This window comes from Pholis gunnellus (assembly GCF_910591455.1).
Source record: "Pholis gunnellus genome assembly, chromosome: 5".
Classification (NCBI taxonomy): Eukaryota; Metazoa; Chordata; class Actinopteri; order Perciformes; family Pholidae; genus Pholis; species Pholis gunnellus.
Window position 1 is genome coordinate 27,248,979 of NC_136531.1, and position 19,320 is coordinate 27,268,298.

At 40.7% G+C, this 19,320-nt stretch overlaps 1 protein-coding gene across 1 annotated transcript in view; it reads right to left on the reverse strand.

Annotated features, from left to right (window-relative positions):
• Window positions 1-4,458: 4,458 nt before the first annotated feature.
• Window positions 4,459-19,320, reverse strand: part of LOC306696304 (E3 ubiquitin-protein ligase TRIM21-like) — a 64,296-nt gene continuing 49,434 nt past the window's right edge. The window contains exons 3-11 of the mRNA XM_079159888.1: window positions 10,254-10,434; window positions 9,800-9,895; window positions 8,857-8,946; window positions 8,559-8,702; window positions 7,510-7,657; window positions 7,161-7,205; window positions 6,995-7,021; window positions 6,716-6,891; window positions 4,459-5,287 (exon numbers count right to left, since the gene is read on the reverse strand). Of these exons, the coding sequence (XP_079016014.1) occupies window positions 4,919-5,287; window positions 6,716-6,891; window positions 6,995-7,021; window positions 7,161-7,205; window positions 7,510-7,657; window positions 8,559-8,702; window positions 8,857-8,946; window positions 9,800-9,895; window positions 10,254-10,434 (1,276 nt within the window). The 3' untranslated portion in view covers window positions 4,459-4,918. The remainder of the gene's footprint in view (window positions 5,288-6,715; window positions 6,892-6,994; window positions 7,022-7,160; window positions 7,206-7,509; window positions 7,658-8,558; window positions 8,703-8,856; window positions 8,947-9,799; window positions 9,896-10,253; window positions 10,435-19,320) is intronic.

The window sequence follows — 19,320 nt, forward strand, 5'->3', positions numbered from 1 at the left end:
TGGGCCTTTATCAGTTCAGATAGCCAGGAGCCTCTGTTGGTGGAGGTACAGCCACCAGCACTCAACAGGAGCCAGCTTACACATCACACACACACACACACACACACACACACACACACACACACACACACACACACACACACACACACACACACACACACATCAAGAAAATAAAAAACATCATTTTACAGCAGCCCAACCAAGAAAAACTCAGATGTTCTCATAATGTCCCCATTCATCACAACACAGTACAGTCCTGTACATCAAGAAAAACAAGAGACTTGCACAATGGTAAAGGTGCATGTGGTGGCCCGTTCTTTGTTCCTCTTCCTCTATACTGGGCCACGTTACGAGGCTCCTTTTCTGACTCACACATTAAGTAGTCCAGGTGATAACTCTTGTAGACGCTGATTCTTTTGCCGTCACTTGATTTATTTATTTTCACTTTCGACAAATTTAACAGCAAAACATAATCGGTTTAACGTGAGGTCAAAGACTGTCCCGATGCCCCGCTCTACACAAAGGAAAAAACAACTCGAGACTCAGTCCCACCCCTTCCTCTTATACCAGCTGATCCTCATCTGATTAATAACAAAAGTTCCTAAAGAAAAATAAATTATACAGAATGCAAATTTAACCTTCATTCATAAATTAAAGGAATGTGTTTAGGTCATACAAATATTAGCAAAATCAAAAATTATGATTTGTAATCAAAACTAAAAATATGTGCAAATATCAATGTTCGATCTTTCACAAAATGTCAGTGATCAAAGGCAGTCGTTTCTCTGTTAGAGACAGAGCCAGCTGGCCTGGAGTCACTCACATGTCTGAGGTATTCTCTTATGTTGACTACCTGCAGCCAGTAAGCATGAAATGCATAATAAGTCAAATCTCAATATAGAGTTAGCTCAAATCTACGAGATGTAGTTAGCAGGGTTTGTGCAGGATGACACTCTGTTTCCCATGGCGTCCACCTCTTACTGCACCTCATTATTGCACCAATACTATTGTCATTGTAGAAGGAGAATTGATTTTACTTTAGTGACAACACTTGTTCAAGTGCACTGTGGCAACATGGCACTGTTTGCAATAAGAGGCACTTGACTGTTCAGCAGCTTTCTTGATAACCAGTCCACCCTTTGCTATCAGGTGACATGATGGTATGTTATTCCTGTACTTCTAAGTAGCCATAGATGAAAAGATTTCCATAGAACCACACTGTCTGTTGTATGTATTTTAACTGTGGCTGGAAATGTAACGTGTAAAATCTAACATGTATAATATAACGTTAAACAGCACGATACTAGTAAACTATTTTTGATGTGTCGCAGAACGCAGAACGTATTATCCAAAGACTTGACTGATTGTGTTGTAGAACAGAATCTGAACAGAAAAGACAAACAGTTTATCTCTGGGCAGGAAATGCCATTACTGGTATCTTTTATTATTATATTATATTTTATACCTAGGAGTACTTTACATCTTCCGTTTAGTCAAAAAACATTTATTTGCCTTAAGCATCTTTTCTGTTGACATCAGCATATTATTATATGTGTATATATATATATGTTTGTGTATATATATGTGTATATATATATTATATATACACATTACTTCATGTGTATTATGACAGCTTACATCAAATATTACAATAACAATCATGTTTGAGTTGTTTTAAATGTACTAGTGAAACAGTGAAAAAGATTGCAGTTTTCCCCTTTATTTGCATGATTAATACTGTATGTCACAAAGTGTAACCAATTCAACTGCCCCGACCAAATAACGAAGACATTTTAACTTCTGAAAAAGTGTTTATGATACTTTGTTCAGCAAGATCATTTTCACAAATGAACATTACTTTTATGATTTTTGAAGCATGAATACAATCAGCAGACATAAAAAGCTAACGTTAGGCTACTAAGGAACTACAACACGGTCACATGACGTCACGTCTCCACCACTCAGCTAAAGGAGGACGAGGGAACTGTAGGTGCAAACATGTTGACTCATTTCCTGTTTTAACTGGAAAGAGTGCATTTTTTAATCACAAGTAGTGAGATTTATTTAGACTAGAGGACATTACCTAATAAATATGTAACCTACTAATGACAACTGTCCCCACAAAATGTAGCTGATTGCATCACATCGTTTTCAGATGAGCAGTTAGCAGCTAGCCCATTAGCGGCTGATTGTACTATTCAGAGGCTGCTCAGCTCCAAACTATGATGTGCTTAAAAGCTGTTCACCATTAAAGCTCTGAGTCAAAACCTCCAGGATGTATGTCTGTTTAGTAGTTTGACCCGTCATTCTACACATCTACAGCTACGTTAGCTCAAGCAGAGAGAGAACAGAGCTGTCAGTACCATTAGGGTCCTCAGTCTGATTGCTCTTGGACTAAGGTAGGACAACTAAGTTATCAATGAATATGACATCACCTTTGAACATTGACGATTATATTAAAAAAAGAAGTCAATTATACCAGAACCACATTAGCAGTGTACTACTACATCATACTTACTAAAGGTAACATCAGATGGTCAGTTTTTGTTTATGTCACTAGTCAAGTTTATTTGGCCCTAGAAGTTGACGTTTTTATTGACAATAATTGCAATTTAAATCACAATATTTTTTCCCTCAAATTGTTCAACCCAAGTAGCCGTTTAGCAAAGCTTAGCTAAGGCTAGTATGCTTCATAGTAACACCAGTGGCCTGTTACTCAACATGAATGTTACTGGAAGTGTTAGAATGGAGCTCCAATGCTTCTGATCTAAGGACACATTAACGACCAAACATGACAAGTGTGAAGACGTTTCCTGTTTGTTTAGACATTGTTGATGGTGGAAGTGCTGCTGTATGTGGTGCTCCGACTGTGACCTGTTGTCCTTTTGCACTTGTGCCCATCAAGACTATACTGTTTGTTCACTTGATGTCAATAAAGGTTCCTCTCACATGTGTACTGTACATGCTCATGCCTTTTTCTGTTTCATTTAGTAAATGTATCTGCCATAGCTGCCTCTTATATCTTCTGATGCATCTTGTGGACTCAACAATTTTTCTGACATCAGATATGTAAAAATAGATATACATTCACTGCCTTAAATGTTTTTTAATCGAATACCAACTTGGACAGAAATATTATAAAAAGTATAAAGTAATGATGCATAGTTTACTGTGTAATATCCATGTTAGACCAGAGCAGTATAACCAACGTTACTGCCCCAATGTTAGCATAGGAAATCTGATTGACCCTTAGCTTTAACGTCCTGTTTCTCATAATTGCGTACAATGAGGGAATCGTATTTGATTCTTGTCTGGTTTATATATTTATATATTTTGCTTACCACCGAAAGTGTTGTTGGTAAAATGGTTTCACTTGCATAATATTACTCAGCAACTTATTTAGATGAAATTGATGCATCAAATTCATGTGCAATGTAACTTTTAACCAGCTGGGCCGTAGAGGGATTCTAGTACCTATGCTCTATGGGCCCAAAAACATGGACACCAGAGGAAGTCTGAAAACATTTCTGGCGTACATGTTCATTTGAATGAATGGATTCCATCTTTAATTCTATTCTTTTCTCAAAAAACATCCATGGTGTAAACATGCTATCTGTGGCCATGTATGCTATGCTGTTAACATGCGACTAGTAGCTTTGTACCTCCATCAAATGTTTTTGATTTCTAGTGTGTCATAAGATTTGGAGCCTCGCAGCGCATGCTTTCACTCAGCTAAAAGCATTTTCTTGTTGCCCTGGGTTTCAGCAGAGAGTCTCTGTGCTCCAGTGTGTCTGAATACTTTCTCAGGACTAAATGGGGCCAAACCTGAAGAATCTGAACGTTGGAACAGAAATATTGCCTATCTGCAGACTTCAGTCTAAATACTTTGACATTGGCTCATAAAAAAACCTCATCAGTGACACCGTATCCTAAAATAAGTTAACAAATGGCCTGCTCATGATCTACTCCATGGGATGGGAATTTCAAGCACACACACTATAATACAAAACAAGACCTGAACATGAACCATCCCTACCGATCCCCAACCTGAGGGTCCCGGCTCCCACTCGGGCGCACCAAAGTTTCACTGGAGGTCTTGATTTAAAGGGGTGTAAGCATTTGGCCTATCTCTCAGCATTTCATTCTTTTCTGTGAAGAAAATTGAATGAAATTCTTATTATTATAAGGTTGGATTATTATTTAAGATATAAACAGTATAGGGGCATGGCGGACGTATAACTCAAGCTCTATTTAGTTAAATAACAAACAAAAACTTAATACAGTCAGAGTATTAAAAGTTAATAAAAAAGAAAACTCATCTGTGATGCAACATTCACAGGAAATGATGTGTTCAAAATTCATCCTTAATTGTAAATTTTATCTTTATTGTGCTATACTCTTATTGTATATCAAATTAAATATCAATACAAAATGTCTCTTAGTCAGGGGTTGTCAGTTTAATCAATGAAAGAAAAGGGATCCCTTAAAGTAGAAATGACATTTTCACCCTTTTAGATCACGTTCCCCGTCATATTGTGCACCGATTTAAAAATATATGCAAAGAAATCGATTTCTTCGTATTTTTTAATACAAATTTGAATCAACTTTTCTTCCAAAAACAAAATATGACATGTGCTTATGTAAGCTGGTACCAACCAATTTCAACCAATAACATCTTGACATCCATCAATCAATCTGCAACTTTTAGTGACAAAGGTGGTGTGTGTGGAGCCACAGTCCTCTGTAGCTCCTTATCATGCTACATGCTAAGCCCGCCCACTTTGTAGCAGTCCAATCAAATGTGAAAGATTCTATTTCAATGCCTTTTAACTGTACATAGCTCAAATATTCTGTTTCACTGGGACTTCACGCATGTGGAGGCTCATTAGTGAAGATGTCCTTAACTTGTTGGCTCACTTCATTCTGTCTTTGCAACAGGACAAATGATCAGTGCAGCCTCATTCCGTCCTGATTTATTGGTACAGGGGCTGAAGAACGCATGGATGGTGTCAGAAAAATGATCTGTGAACGTATAGATGAGCAATCTGGCCTCCACGTTGTAGAAGGACACCAGGCCTTTATCATAATCCACGTAGATTCCAATCCGGGAGGGTCTGAGGCTGACTGTCAGGTTGGTTAAGGGTTCTGTTCGGAAGGAGTACTCGGTCCGATCCCGCAGGCTGAGGAACCAGTAGCCATGGGCGGGGCTTACCTTGATTTTGCCCTTCCGATTGACGGACCGACTTACCACTCCCAGGTCCCAGTCAGTCTTTGCTCCCACCTCCACCTAGAAGAGGGCAGTGAGGTACAGCTTACTGGGGGAGTGCAGACTCTCCATCAGGGTGAGCTCAATGTTAAATTGCAATGAAACTAGTGCAGAGCCCGTTCAAAACATGCATGGTCAGAACTGAATGTTTGGCCTGTGGTGTTACTGCTGACAGCTTTCTGGAGCGCTTCTCATACAAACAACTTCACACTCAACACTGTGCTTCCTTGTGTCCTCGGCAATACACCTGCCGTGACTTAGTTGTGCTAAAGTCGAGGCTACTCAGAACCACCAGTGAAATGAATTCAATGTCCAAATAGTCGCTTGCTTTGACATAACCACCGTGGTTCTAAAGTAGAGCATGGATTTAATGAGTGGAGGTATTTGGCTAGCGGTAAATGTCAGTATGGCAAACATTTACACTACTTTAGTTGGAGTGGCTCTGTTAGTGTAGGCTATCTGCTCGTGCTTGGTGATTTCAGTGAGTTCAGCAAGTACATCAAGCATCCAACAGCAAAAGTGAACTGCAGTCAATGAGCCGCTGTCTGATTGCTGCAGACCCTGCAGAGCCCTGAAGCTCCGCCCCCACTGCCACACAGAGCGCTGTGTGCTTGTTTATTCAAAGTTTTGTCATATTAAACGTGTCATGTGTCAAAATTGCACCAAATTTACCAAAGCACTACACAGGGTCCACAGGAATACACCCACCAAGTGTGAAGTGGATCAGATGAGCGGTTGTGGATATGCAAAGGACACACAGACACACAGACAGACACACAGACACACAGACAGACACACACACAGAGAGACACACAGAGAGACACACACACAGAGAGACACACAGACAGACACAGACAGACACACAGACACACACACAGAGAGACACACAGAGAGACACACAGAGAGACACACAGACAGACACAGACAGACACACAGACACACACACAGAGAGACACACAGACAGACAGACAGACACACACACAGAGAGACACACAGACAGACACACAGACACACACACAGACAGACAGACAGACAGACACACACACAGACAGACAGACAGACAGACAGACAGACAGACAGACACACAGACACACACACACACAGACAGACACACAGACACACACACAGACAGACAGACAGACAGACAGACAGACAGACAGACAGACAGACAGACAGACAGACAGACAGACACAGAGAGACACACAGAGAGACACACAGACACAGACAAACAGACAGAGAGACACACGGACACAGACAGACAACAGACAGACACATAGACAGACACACAGACACAGACAGACGCACAGAGAGACACACAGAGAGATATGTATATATATAAAATAGCTTGCTGACTCAAAATTAAGCTTTGTGGTTGGTGAGGTGCCACACATGTCCTTTGTGGACGACCACCATGGACACGTACACAGCTTCACATTGTATCCCACCTACCTCCCAGTAATGCCGTCCTGAGTTGAAGCCCTGGCGGGCGAGCACACACACCACCCGGTCAAAGCGCTCCGGGTTGTCGGGCACCGACTGATTGCGATCTCCACAGTGTACCTGCCTCCCATCTGCTGAGATGATGAGACGTTGGTGGGCTGTGTTGGCGTCTAAAGTGATGTCGTCTGACAGATTGAGAGAGAGTGATGGTTGGTGATGAAACTACCAATGAAAATAGCACTCCTGAGTTAAAATGACATAAAAGCAGAATTATTTTTTAACCCTGACCTGCATATTCTTGTACCCTCCTAATCTCTGCAAAGAAAAGACAATACGTTCATAAATAATTGTATTATTTATGTTGACACTTTGTCATTGATTTGTTGAATTTAAAAAGATCAGAAAAAAGTTGAACTACATAACATGTTGTGCTGTTTGCTCATCAGAATCTTACTTGGGTTGGGCCTGGGTACAGACTGGTCCAACAAGGATTGCTGGCCTGTAGATTAGGGAAAAGAACATTTCTTTTACACTGCTGTTTGGATCTTGTCCAGTTCAGCCTTAAATGAATATGATCTAAGCTCCAAATCCGAATGAGACATAGTAAAACAAAAATATATGGGATATTTTTTGTCTTTTACCACAGTGGGAAACATGAAGGTACTGCTACGGGGCAGTTGGTCCATTTGGTTCTAAGCTTCGCAGTAAAAAATGAAGGAGAATCCATCGTCTTGGTCTTTTTCAATCAAATGTTTCTCTTAAATTCAACATCTTTAGTTCTCTTGGTCTGAATGAAGACTTACAGGCTTTGGGTAGTTTCTGCATCTCTTCTCCAAAGCGCTCCATCATTTGATTGACAGTCCTGAGAATCACCCCTGAGGTCAGCTGAGACCCTACAGAGACACTGGACCAGTCCTTAGCTTGTGGAGGGGTGGACAGGGCAGGGAACCTCTGCAGGTAGAAGAAATGTCAAAAACACATGTGGCTTCAACAGGCTTAAAGAAATACATCCGCATTGGTTCACATTATCTCAAAATCCCTCTATCAGCTGGTGGATCATTCACTGGGTCCTCCATGTTAACAGTGTAACACATACTATTGGGAGCCAGTAGACAGACATGTGTTGAGACCTGATAACAGAGACTAAGAGTGAACCATGGATATTTTGTCTTGGTAAATTTAAAGTGGTCTAATAAAAACCATAGCAGAGGATACAGAGTTCTGAGAGACCCTATTACAGAAAGATAACAAACCTCAGTGTGGAAGGTCTATAAAACTGAAAACAATACAAACAAATAATAGAAACAGAAATATTTCAGCAGCCAAGTTGCCAAGAAATGTTGAGTCTGACCACCTCCAAGAGCTTATTAACAGGATGTGAGTAGGCCTATTTGACTGGTAAACAGAAAAAGGAATTAGCTGCCCTTCAAAGCATAGCTGGAATAGCTACACTAGAATGTGACGGACATTATGCTGTGGAAATATTTAATGTTTCACTTTTACAAGGGAAAGGGTTCAAGGATCAGGACAATCTTGTCGTTGGACTGATCTTGGTTAGAATGTCTTTTTCTAACGGTTATACATGAAAGCCCAGAAACCAAAACTATTATTAGGTTGCCTTCATTAAAATGCAACCAAAGATCCTGGGTTTCTACAGAAGTTCCCGGTTTCCTGGAAAAGTTCCTGCAGTGGAAAAGGTACCTCAGATTCTTCACACTCCCATAATCCCTGCTGCCAAGAAGTTTCTGGATTTAAAGACTACATCTAAAATGAACTAGTGGATTCATTATTGAATGCATAACTAGTGGACACCTGCTTATTTATTAATGTATTTTTTGTGTTATCTTGGTACCCTGAGAAACAGTATGTAGTCTTCAGACAGAGCCAGCTGGCTCAGTGATGAACTCCTCTTCTTTAGCTCAGCGATCTCCTCCTCCAGCTCCCTCAGCAGGCCCTGAGCTCTGTGCTCAACCGCACGCTGAGTCATCTCTACCACCTGGGGGTAACAGATGCCATGGAGCTTGGTTAATATACCTCATAATGCTCCTCCTCCGTTAATAAGCAGAGGACTTGCCTACTTTTATTTCAGTGAAAACAGAAAAGACGTTGAGTTTTTGTCCAGAGATTTTCTCTACATAGATGTTATTTACCTCCAAGACTTCAGCTTGGCAGCGTTCCAAACTGGAAATCAGCTTGGAAAACATGCAAACAGTTCCATCTGTCTCTCTCTCAGCAGCAGCCTATTAACGATGAAGAGCAATAGATGTGAGATGTTTGAAGACACCCATTGGAAGTTTATCAAATCAGCTACTTCTTTAAGCCCATGAGCAAACTGTGTTGAGGATATTGACTGGAAACTACTGATAAAGAGTGCTGGGTGAGCAAACTGTTATTAGGAGCAGTGGGATTTTATAGCTCCACCTCTGCCAGTTTGCTCAATGTTAATTACAGCACATGTCACATACTGGCAAAGATCTGTAGGTCCCAATCTGACACTATTTATTTCAATCGTTTAACATCTCTTTTTGAGAAAATGAGAAATATCTTTAGATAAATATCCTAAATCCCTGGGATCGGATTATAACACATCTGAAATTATAGCAATTGCAATGAAATAGGTTTTGTTGTAGAATAAATCCCAGTGCAAATTGCCGTATCTGTGCGTTCAGACCAATCAAAGCCTGCTCTGCCATCTGCCACAGTGATATTGATTCTTGGGAAAACCAGAGTCGAACGAAAAATGTTAAATGATGTGATCACAATAGATGCAAGATGGTAAAAAGTGATAGTTTGTTCGGTTTAAACTTTCAAAAGGTTTTAGCAGAAACATAAAGTAGGCCCACATTACTATATTTAATGCATTACGGCAGTCTGATCAGGCAGCACCTGTACACCTCTCATACTCCAAGATAAATCTGGACTTAAACTTGATCTGTTTCTTTAAATACATCTGCTCTGAATGAGTGAGCTCCTCTCCAGTTGTCAGGATGGACAGTCTAGTGCCAATTCTGCTATTTCTTAAATGTGTCCACAATCTTAAAAGAGAACTGACCCTGAAAAAGGATCCACCTTGGTGCAGAAGGAAAAACTCACCTGTATTTCTCGTAAGGACTTGTGTATCTCCACCACTTTCCTCTCTCTCACACAGATGAGATTCTTCAGCTCCAGCTCTGCAGAACCTAACTGGGACTGGAGAAGAGAGCAAGCACACCTTTACTCAGGAGTAGCATTACTGTCTATGACTAATCACCAGCCTTGTCCCAGGTCGGTCACATGTTCTGTGCCAGATGCACCTACAGTACCCTAACACAAGTGAGTGGGATGCACAATTTTTTATAGATTAGACTTACAATGGCTGCAAACTGTTTTTGGATTCAATTAGGTTTTGTCAAAGTCACAAATGTTTAAATCTTTAATACAACCTCAATGAAACAATCTTTTAGAACAATCTTGAAAAATAACGGTCACTCACTCTTCCCATAATGCAATTACTGTAAAAACATAATTTTTGTCCCCAGTTAGACACGCTCCCTAACTGAACCAATACCTTCTTGTTGTGCCACTCTCTCTTAGCAGGGATGACGTTGTGTCCTCGGTGCTCTCCTGTCTCCACACAGATGCAGCAGACGCAGGTGTTATCAGTACGACAGAAGAACTCGAGACCTCTCGGGTGGATGGGACACAGAGGCACATTGGGGGAGGAGTCACTGGGACCACTCAGAGTGTACCTGTGTCGTAACATTTAGCCAGAGACGTGGAAGTTGAATCAGAAACCTAATTGAATAATGTTACTGTTTAACTGTATAACTTCACCCCTATGTCTGAGCCGAAATCCAACCATAACTTTCATAATTTAAAAAAATGCTAAAATGTTCTGCTCATTTTCTGTAACCAGGGTAACATTAGCATGACAACATGGTGTAATTAGCAAGCTAACGTTAGATAGCTAACTATCCATTCGCATCGTAGTGAAGCACATCGCTATCGAGCACGTCAAGTCAATGTCTCTGCTACACTCACATGACATACTCTCAGGGCAACTCATTTCCCACACAGCCTTTTAATCATGGCGGTGTATTTAAGCTGCCAGTGTGTTTGTTCTAGGAGTGACACCGCACAGTCGACTATTTTACGATTCAATTAAGGAGCCTGATTCAACTGCCAATCTCACAGTCAAATAGTCGCAATAATGGAGGAATGTGATCATAAAACAGAGTATCATTCATAATTAAAGCTGCAAGCAGCATTGACCGGGCCCTCGCACATTCACGCACGTCGAGGGTACTGGCAGGACTCTGGAGGACGCTGCCGGGCGTTTCTTTGACCATCAAACACTGCGTGCATGAGTTAGATGATATTTCCTGCGTCGACCAGCAGCATAACAAGATCGCGTTGACAGGTCTTAAGCCTCAAATGTGTTGAGGGTACCTCCAATACAATCATAAATGAAAGCCTGTTAAGATCATCAAGAAAATGAATGTGCGTGAATGCGCTTCAGGGTTAGTAACATAACAGACTGTCAGTTTACTGGGATGGGGTTCAACTCCCTGCAGTGTCCTGATTTTATTTGGATTTACATGAAAGTTAAGAAAACAGTAGTATCATTTGCTTTTACTTGAACACTTTAATTTAACACCGTTTTCTTTTTAAGCTTTTCTGTAACTTTAGACTGTTTTGTGAAGCATTCATTGTGACATTTAACCTGATTCTCGTGTAGACGCTCCGGACAGATCATTTATACTAATGTCGACTGATATGGTTTGGATAACCTACTGTTATCTAACTTTTGCTCTCCAAGCATCTTAGCTTGCACATATTTAGATCAGAGAAGTCTTTTTCTCATGGTGTGCCCACAAACCCTTTTAATAAGTTCAGTGTTTGGTCCGCTGTAATTATAGAATCCTGATTACGTCCGTGCTTATCAGTAGGTGGCGCTATGACTATGAGTTAATATTGGCATGCAGAAGTCCTAAAGTCATGACAGTCAACAACCATGTCAAGTTTGGGACAGTTTTGACAAAGTACAGTAGAGTTACAACAGCTTGATGGATGATGGTGAACCATGTAAAATGGCTGCCACACCAAATCCACGTCGTTTGATGAAACCTAAAGCTTTTAGTAACTTTTAATCACTAAGGTCTTGAGATTGTTCCAATCAAATTCTAAGTTGATCTGATTAATTCCCTAGGAGGAGTTCGTTAAAGTAGAGCGCCTGGAAATTGCACAAACGACTTTATAAATTCATACAAAATTAAAAATGGCTGACTTCTGGTGGGGTTTAGAGCTTAGAGCCCTAAGACCTTTTTTTAAGTCTATATGTGATACACCTACTTCCCAATTGATATACATCTAGGTGAGACGTACTGCGAGGGCTGCATCGGCGAAATATTGTAGGGGGCGCTATCGAGCCGACTTGTCACTCTGAAACATTAAAGTCATATCAGATAACTACATTCAGGATTGTAAATGTGTTTGACAAGTTTTGTTATGTTTTGAGCATTTTTAGCCACTCAAAAACACCTTCATTTTTCATGGCGAAGAATGCGTCGCTACGGCAACAGCTTTTCACGAAACAACAAGCTTTGAGTAACTTTTCATCACAAAGGTCTTTAGATTGTACTGACCAATTTTGAAGTTGATTCGATTATTTCCCTAGGAGGAGTTCATTAAAGTGCAGCGCATGGAAATGACAAAAACGACACTAGAAATTCAAAATTAATTCAAAATGGGTGACTTCCGGTTGGGTTTAGAGCATGGTCCCAAGAGACTTTTATTTAAGTCCACATGTGATACATGTGCCCACCAAATTTTGTAAATCTATGTGAAACGTAGTGCGAGGGCTGCTTCGGCGAAATGTTGTAGGGGGCGCTATTGAGCCGATTTGCCACTCTGAACGAATAAAAGCATATTATATAACTACATTTTGGGATTGTAATCTGCGTACAGAGTTTGCTTATGTTTCGAGGTTTTTTAGCCTCTCAAAATGAGCCTCGTTTTTCACGGCGAAGACTGCGTTGCCACGGCAACGGCGTTTGACGAAACATCAAAAGCTTCATGAACTGGCATTATGAACTTCTTATATTTGTGTGGAAGTAGTTTGATGTTGATCTGATTTACCTACTAAGAGAAACAAGGCAAAGTATAAAGACTTTAACTTACTGTTACCAGTAGGTGGCGCTATGACTATGATTAAAAATTGGCCTGCAGATGTCTTCAGGCCTGGAGTCTAATCAAACATGTGAAACCTGGTAAAGATCTGATGATGTGGAGTCAAGTTACATCAGTTTATTCGTTCATGGCGAAGGATCGAAATTCGCCGAGCCGCCACGTCGCCGCCCTTCGACAACTTCTTACAATCTTCACAATGAAGCATGATCAAGGTCTTAAGGCTTACCTGGCAACATTTGAGAGGGATCTGATTAATCTGTGAGGAGCAGGATGTCAAAGTACAAAACGTACAACTTCCAGTTGCCAATAGGTGGCGCTCTTACTATGATTCAAAATTTTCATATAGATGTGTTCTGATTCAGGATGATATGACATATGAGAGATTTGGAGCAGATTAGACAATGTACGGCCGAGTTACAACAACTTCCTTTTTCATGGCGAATGGTGTTTTTTTAACGCCACGCCACGGATACATAGTACGATAACTTTTTGATCTTTGAGTAACATTTCACTGCCAAGGTCTCAAGAGCATACTGACCAAGTCTGAAGTCGATCGGGTTCAATCTCTAGGAGGAGTTCGTTAAAGTATGATGCCTTGAAACGGTCCAAAAACGTCATACACTTCAAAATGGCCGACTTCCTGTTTGGTTTAGTGAAAAATTCCAAGAGGATTTTTTGTACGCCCCATCACGTTCCACATACCCACCAAATTTCATACAGCTAGGTGAAACCCAATGTTGGGGCTACTCAATAGGGGGCGCTAGCGAGCCAATATTTCATAACGCAGCTGGTCAACCCAATCAGATTGCAATTTTCACAAATTCTGGCTTGCATGCAAAATTTCAAATTTCTGCCATTATCCCAAGCACCTCCTTTTTACGAGGAAACACCAAAAATAATAATAAGAATAATAATTAAAGCTGCAAGCAGCATTGACCGGGCCCTCGCACATTCACGCACGTCGAGGGTACTGGCAGGACTCTGGAGGACGCTGCCGTGCGTTTCTTTGACCATCAAACACTGCGTGCATGAGTTAGATGATATTTCCTGCGTCGACCAGCAGCGTAACAAGATCGCGTTGACAGGTCTTAAGCCTCAAATGTGTTGAGGGTACCTCCGATACAATCATAAATGAAAGCCTGTTAAGATCATCAAGAAAATGAATGTGCGTGAATGCGCTTCAGGGTTAGTAACATAACAGACAGTCAGTTTACTGGGATGGGGTTCAACTCCCTGCAGTGTCCTGATTTTATTTGGACTTACATGAAAGTTAAGAAAACAGTAGTATCATTTGCTTTTACTTGAACACTTTAATTTAACACCGTTTTCTTTTTAAGCTCTTCTGTAACTTTAGACTGTTTTGTGAAGCATTCATTGTGACATTTAACCTGATTGTCGTGTAGAAGCTCTGGACAGATCATTTATACTAATGTCGACTGATATGGTTTGGATAACCTACTGTTATCTAACTTTTGCTCTCCAAGCATCTTAGTTTGCACATATTTAGATCAGAGAAGTCTTTTTCTCGTGGTGTGCCCACAAACCCTTTTAATAAGTTCAGTGTTTGGGCCGCTGTAGTTATAGAATCCTGCATACGTCCGTGCTTATCAGTAGGTGGCGCTATAACTATGAGTTAATATTGGCACGCAGAAGTCCTAAAGTCATGACAGTCAACAACCATGTCAAGTTTGGGACAGTTTTGACAAAGTACAGTTGAGTTACAACAGCTTGATGGATGATGGTGAACCATGTAAAATGGCTGCCACACCAAATCCATGTCGTTTGATGACACCTAAAGCTTTTAGTAACTTTCAATCACGAAGGTCTTGAGATTGTTCTGACCAAATTCTAAGTTGATCTGATTAATTTCCTAGGAGGAGTTCGTTAAAGTAGAGCGCCTGGAAATTGCACAAACGACGCTATAAATTCATACAAAATTCAAAATGGCTGACTTCTGGTGGGGTTTAGAGCTTAGAGCCCTAAGACCTTTTTTTAAGTCTATATGTAATAAACCTACTTCCCAATTTATATCCATGTAGGTGAGACGTACTGCGAGGGCTGCATCGGCGAAATATTGTAGGGGGCGCTATCGAGCCGACTTGTCACTCTGAAACATTAAAGTCATATCAGATAACTACATTCAGGATTGCAAACGTGTTTGACAAGTTTCGTTATGTTTTGAGCATTTTTAGCCCCTTCAAAAACACCTTCATTTTTCATGGCGAAGAATGCGTTGCCACGGCAACAGCTTTTCACAAAACAACAAGCTTTGAGTAACTTTTCATCACAAAGGTCTTTAGATTGTACTGACCAATTTTGAAGTTGATTCGATTATTTCCCTAGGAGGAGTTCGTTAAAGTAGAGCGCCTGGAAATTGCACAAACGACACTATAAATTCATACAAAATTCAAAATGGCTGACTTCTGGTGGGGTTTAGAGCTTAGACCCCTAAGACCTTTTTTTAAGTCTATATGTGATACACCTACTTCCCAAATTTTATACATCTAGGTGAGACGTACTGCGAGGGCTGCATCGGCGAAATATTGTAGGGGGCGCTATTGAGCCGACTTGCCACTTTGACACATTAAAGTCACATCAGATAACTACATTCATGATTTTAAATGTGTTTGACAAGTTTTGTTATGTTTTGATCATTTTTAGCCCCTCAAAAACACCTTCATTTTTCATGGCGAAGAATGCGTTGCCACGGCAACAGCTTTTCACGAAACAACAAGTTTTGAGTAACTTTTCATCACAAAGGTCTTTAGATTGTACTGACCAATTTTGAAGTTGATTCGATTATTTCCCTAGGAGGAGTTCGTTAAAGTGCAGCGCCTGGAAATGACAAAAACGACACTAGAAATTCAAAATAAATTCAAAATGGGTGACTTCCGGTTGGGTTTAGAGCATGGTCCCAAGAGACTTTTATTTAAGTCCACATGTTATACATGTGCCCACCAAATTTTGTAAGTCTATGTGAAACGTAGTGCGAGGGCTGCTTCGTCGAAATGTTGTAGGGGGCGCTATTGAGCCGATTTGCCACTCTGAATGAATAAAATCATATTATATAACTACATTTTGGGCTTGTAATCTGCGTGCCGAGTTTGCTTATGTTTCGAGCTTTTTAAGCCTCTCAAAACGACCTTCGTTTTTCACGGCGAAGACTGCGTCGCCACGGCAACGGCGTTTGACGAAACATCAAAAGCTTCATGAACTGGCATTATGAACTTCTTACATTTGTGTGGAAGTAGTTTGATGTTGATCTGATTTACCTACTAAGAGAAACAAGGCAAAGTATAAAGTCTTTAACTTACTGTTACCAGTAGGTGGCGCTATGACTATGATTAAAAATTGGCCTGCAGATGTCTTCAGGCCTGGAGTCTAATCAAACATGTGAAATCTGGTAAAGATCTGATGATGTGGAGTCGAGTTACATCAGTTTATTCGTTCATGGCGAAGGATCGAAATTCGCCGAGCCGCTACGTCGCCGCCCTTCGACAACTTCTTACAATCTTCACAATGAAGCATGATCAAGGTCTTAAGGCTTTCCTGGCAACATTTGAGAGGGATCTGATTAATCTGTGAGGAGCAGGATGTCAAAGTACAAAACGTACAACTTCCAGTTGCCAATAGGTGGCGCTCTTGCTATGATTCAAAATTTTCATATAGATGTGTTCTGAGTCAGGATGATATGACATATGAGAGATTTGGAGCAGATTAGACAATGTACGGCCGAGTTACAACAACTTCCTTTTTCATGGCGAATGGTGTTTTTTTGACGCCACGCCACGGATACATAGTACGATAACTTTTTGATCTTTGAGTATCATTTCACTGCCAAGGTCTCAAGAGCATACTGACCAAGTCTGAAGTCGATCGGGTTCAATCTCTAGGAGGAGTTTGTTAAAGTATGATGCCTTGAAACGGTCCAAAAACGTCATACACTTCAAAATGGCCGACTTCCTGTTTGGTTTAGTGAAAAATTCCAAGAGGATTTTTTGTACGCCCCATCACGTTCCACATACCTACCAAATTTCATACAGCTCGGTGAAACCCAATGTTGGGGCTACTCAATAGGGGGCGCTAGCGAGCCAATATTTCATAACGCAGCTGGACACCCCAATCAGACTGCAATTTTCACAAATTCTGGCTTGCGTGCAAAATTTCAAAATGTTGCCAGAATCCCAAGCACCTCCTTTTTGCGACAAAAGAGTAAAAATAATAATAATAATAATAATTAAAGCTGCAAGCAGCATTGACCGGGCCCTCGCACATTCACGCACGTCGAGGGTACTGGCAGGACTCTGGAGGACGCTGCCGTGCGTTTCTGTGACCATCAAACACTGCGTGCATGAGTTAGATGATATTTCCTGCGTCGACCAGCAGCGTAACAAGATCGCGTTGACAGGTCTTAAGCCTCAAATGTGTTGAGGGTACCTCCAATACAATCATAAATGAAAGCCTGTTAAGATCATCAAGAAAATGAATGTGCGTGAATGCGCTTCAGGGTTAGTAACATAACAGACTGTCAGTTTACTGGGATGGGGTTCAACTCCCTGCAGTGTTCTGATTTTATTTGGACTTACATGAAAGTTAAGAAAACAGTAGTATCATTTGCTTTTACTTGAACACTTTAATTTAACACCATTTTCTTTTTAAGCTCTTCTGTAACTTTAGACTGTTTTGTGAAGCATTCATTGTGACATTTAACCTGATTCTCAAGTAGAAGCTCTGGACAGATCATTTATACTAATGTCGACTGACATGGTTTGAAAACCCACTGTTATCTAACTTTTGCTCTCCAAGCATCTTAGTTTGCACATATTTAGATCAGAGAAGTCTTTTTCTCATGGTGTGCCCACAAACCCTTTTAATAAGTTCAGTGTTTGGTCCGCTGTAATTATAGAATCCTGCTTACGTCCGTGCTTATCAGTAGGTGGCGCTATGACTATGAGTTAATATTGGCATGCAGAAGTCCTAAAGTCATGACAGTCAACAACCATGTCAAGTTTGGGACAGTTTTGACAAAGTACAGTAGAGTTACAACAGCTTGATGGATGATGGTGAACCATGTAAAATGGCTGCCACACCAAATCCACGTCGTTTGATGAAACCTAAAGCTTTTAGTAACTTTTAATAACTAAGGTCTTGAGATAGTTCCGACCAAATTCTAAGTTGATCTGATTAATTCCCTAGGAGGAGTTCGTTAAAGTAGAGCGCCTGGAAATTGCACAAACGACGCTATAAATTCATACAAAATTCAAAATGGCTGACTTCTGGTTGGGTTTAGAGCTTAGACCCCTAAGACCTTTTTTTAAGTCTATATGAGATACACCTGCTTCCCAATTTGTATACATCTAGGTGAGACGTACTGCGAGGGCTGCATCGGCGAAATATTGTAGGGGGCGCTATTGAGCCGACTTGCCACTCTGACACATTAAAGTCACATCAGATAACTACATTCATGATTTTAAATGTGTTTGACAAGTTTTGTTATGTTTTGAGCAGTTTTAGCCCCTCAAAAACACCTTCAATTTTCATGGCGAAGAATGCGTTGCCATGGCAACAGCTTTTCACGAAACTACAAGCTTTGAGTAACTTTTCATCACAAAGGTCTTTAGATTGTACTGACCAATTTTGAAGTTGATTCGATTATTTCCCTAGGAGGAGTTCGTTAAAGTGCAGCGCCTGGAAATGACAAAAACGACACTAGAAATTCAAAATAAATTCAAAATGGGTGACTTCCGGTTGGGTTTAGAGCATGGTCCCAAGAGACTTTTATTTAAGTCCACATGTTATACATGTGCCCACCAAATTGTGTAAGTCTATGTGAAACGTAGTGCGAGGGCTGCTTCGTCGAAATGTTGTAGGGGGCGCTATTGAGCCGATTTGCCACTCTGAATGAATAAAATCATATTATATAACTACATTTTGGGCTTGTAATCTGCGTGCAGAGTTTGCTTATGTTTCGAGCTTTTTAAGCCTCTCAAAACGACCTTCGTTTTTCACGGCGAAGACTGCGTCGCCACGGCAACGGCGTTTGACGAAACATCAAAAGCTTCATGAACTGGCATTATGAACTTCTTACATTTGTGTGGAAGTAGTTTGATGTTGATCTGATTTACCTACTAAGAGAAACAAGGCAAAGTATAAAGTCTTTAACTTACTGTTACCAGTAGGTGGCGCTATGACTATGATTAAAAATTGGCCTGCAGATGTCTTCAGGCCTGGAGTCTAATCAAACATGTGAAATCTGGTTAAGATCTGATGATGTGGAGTCGAGTTACATCAGTTTATTCGTTCATGGCGAAGGATCGAAATTCGCCGAGCCGCTACGTCGCCGCCCTTCGACAACTTCTTACAATCTTCACAATGAAGCATGATCAAGGTCTTAAGGCTTTCCTGGCAACATTTGAGAGGGATCTGATTAATCTGTGAGGAGCAGG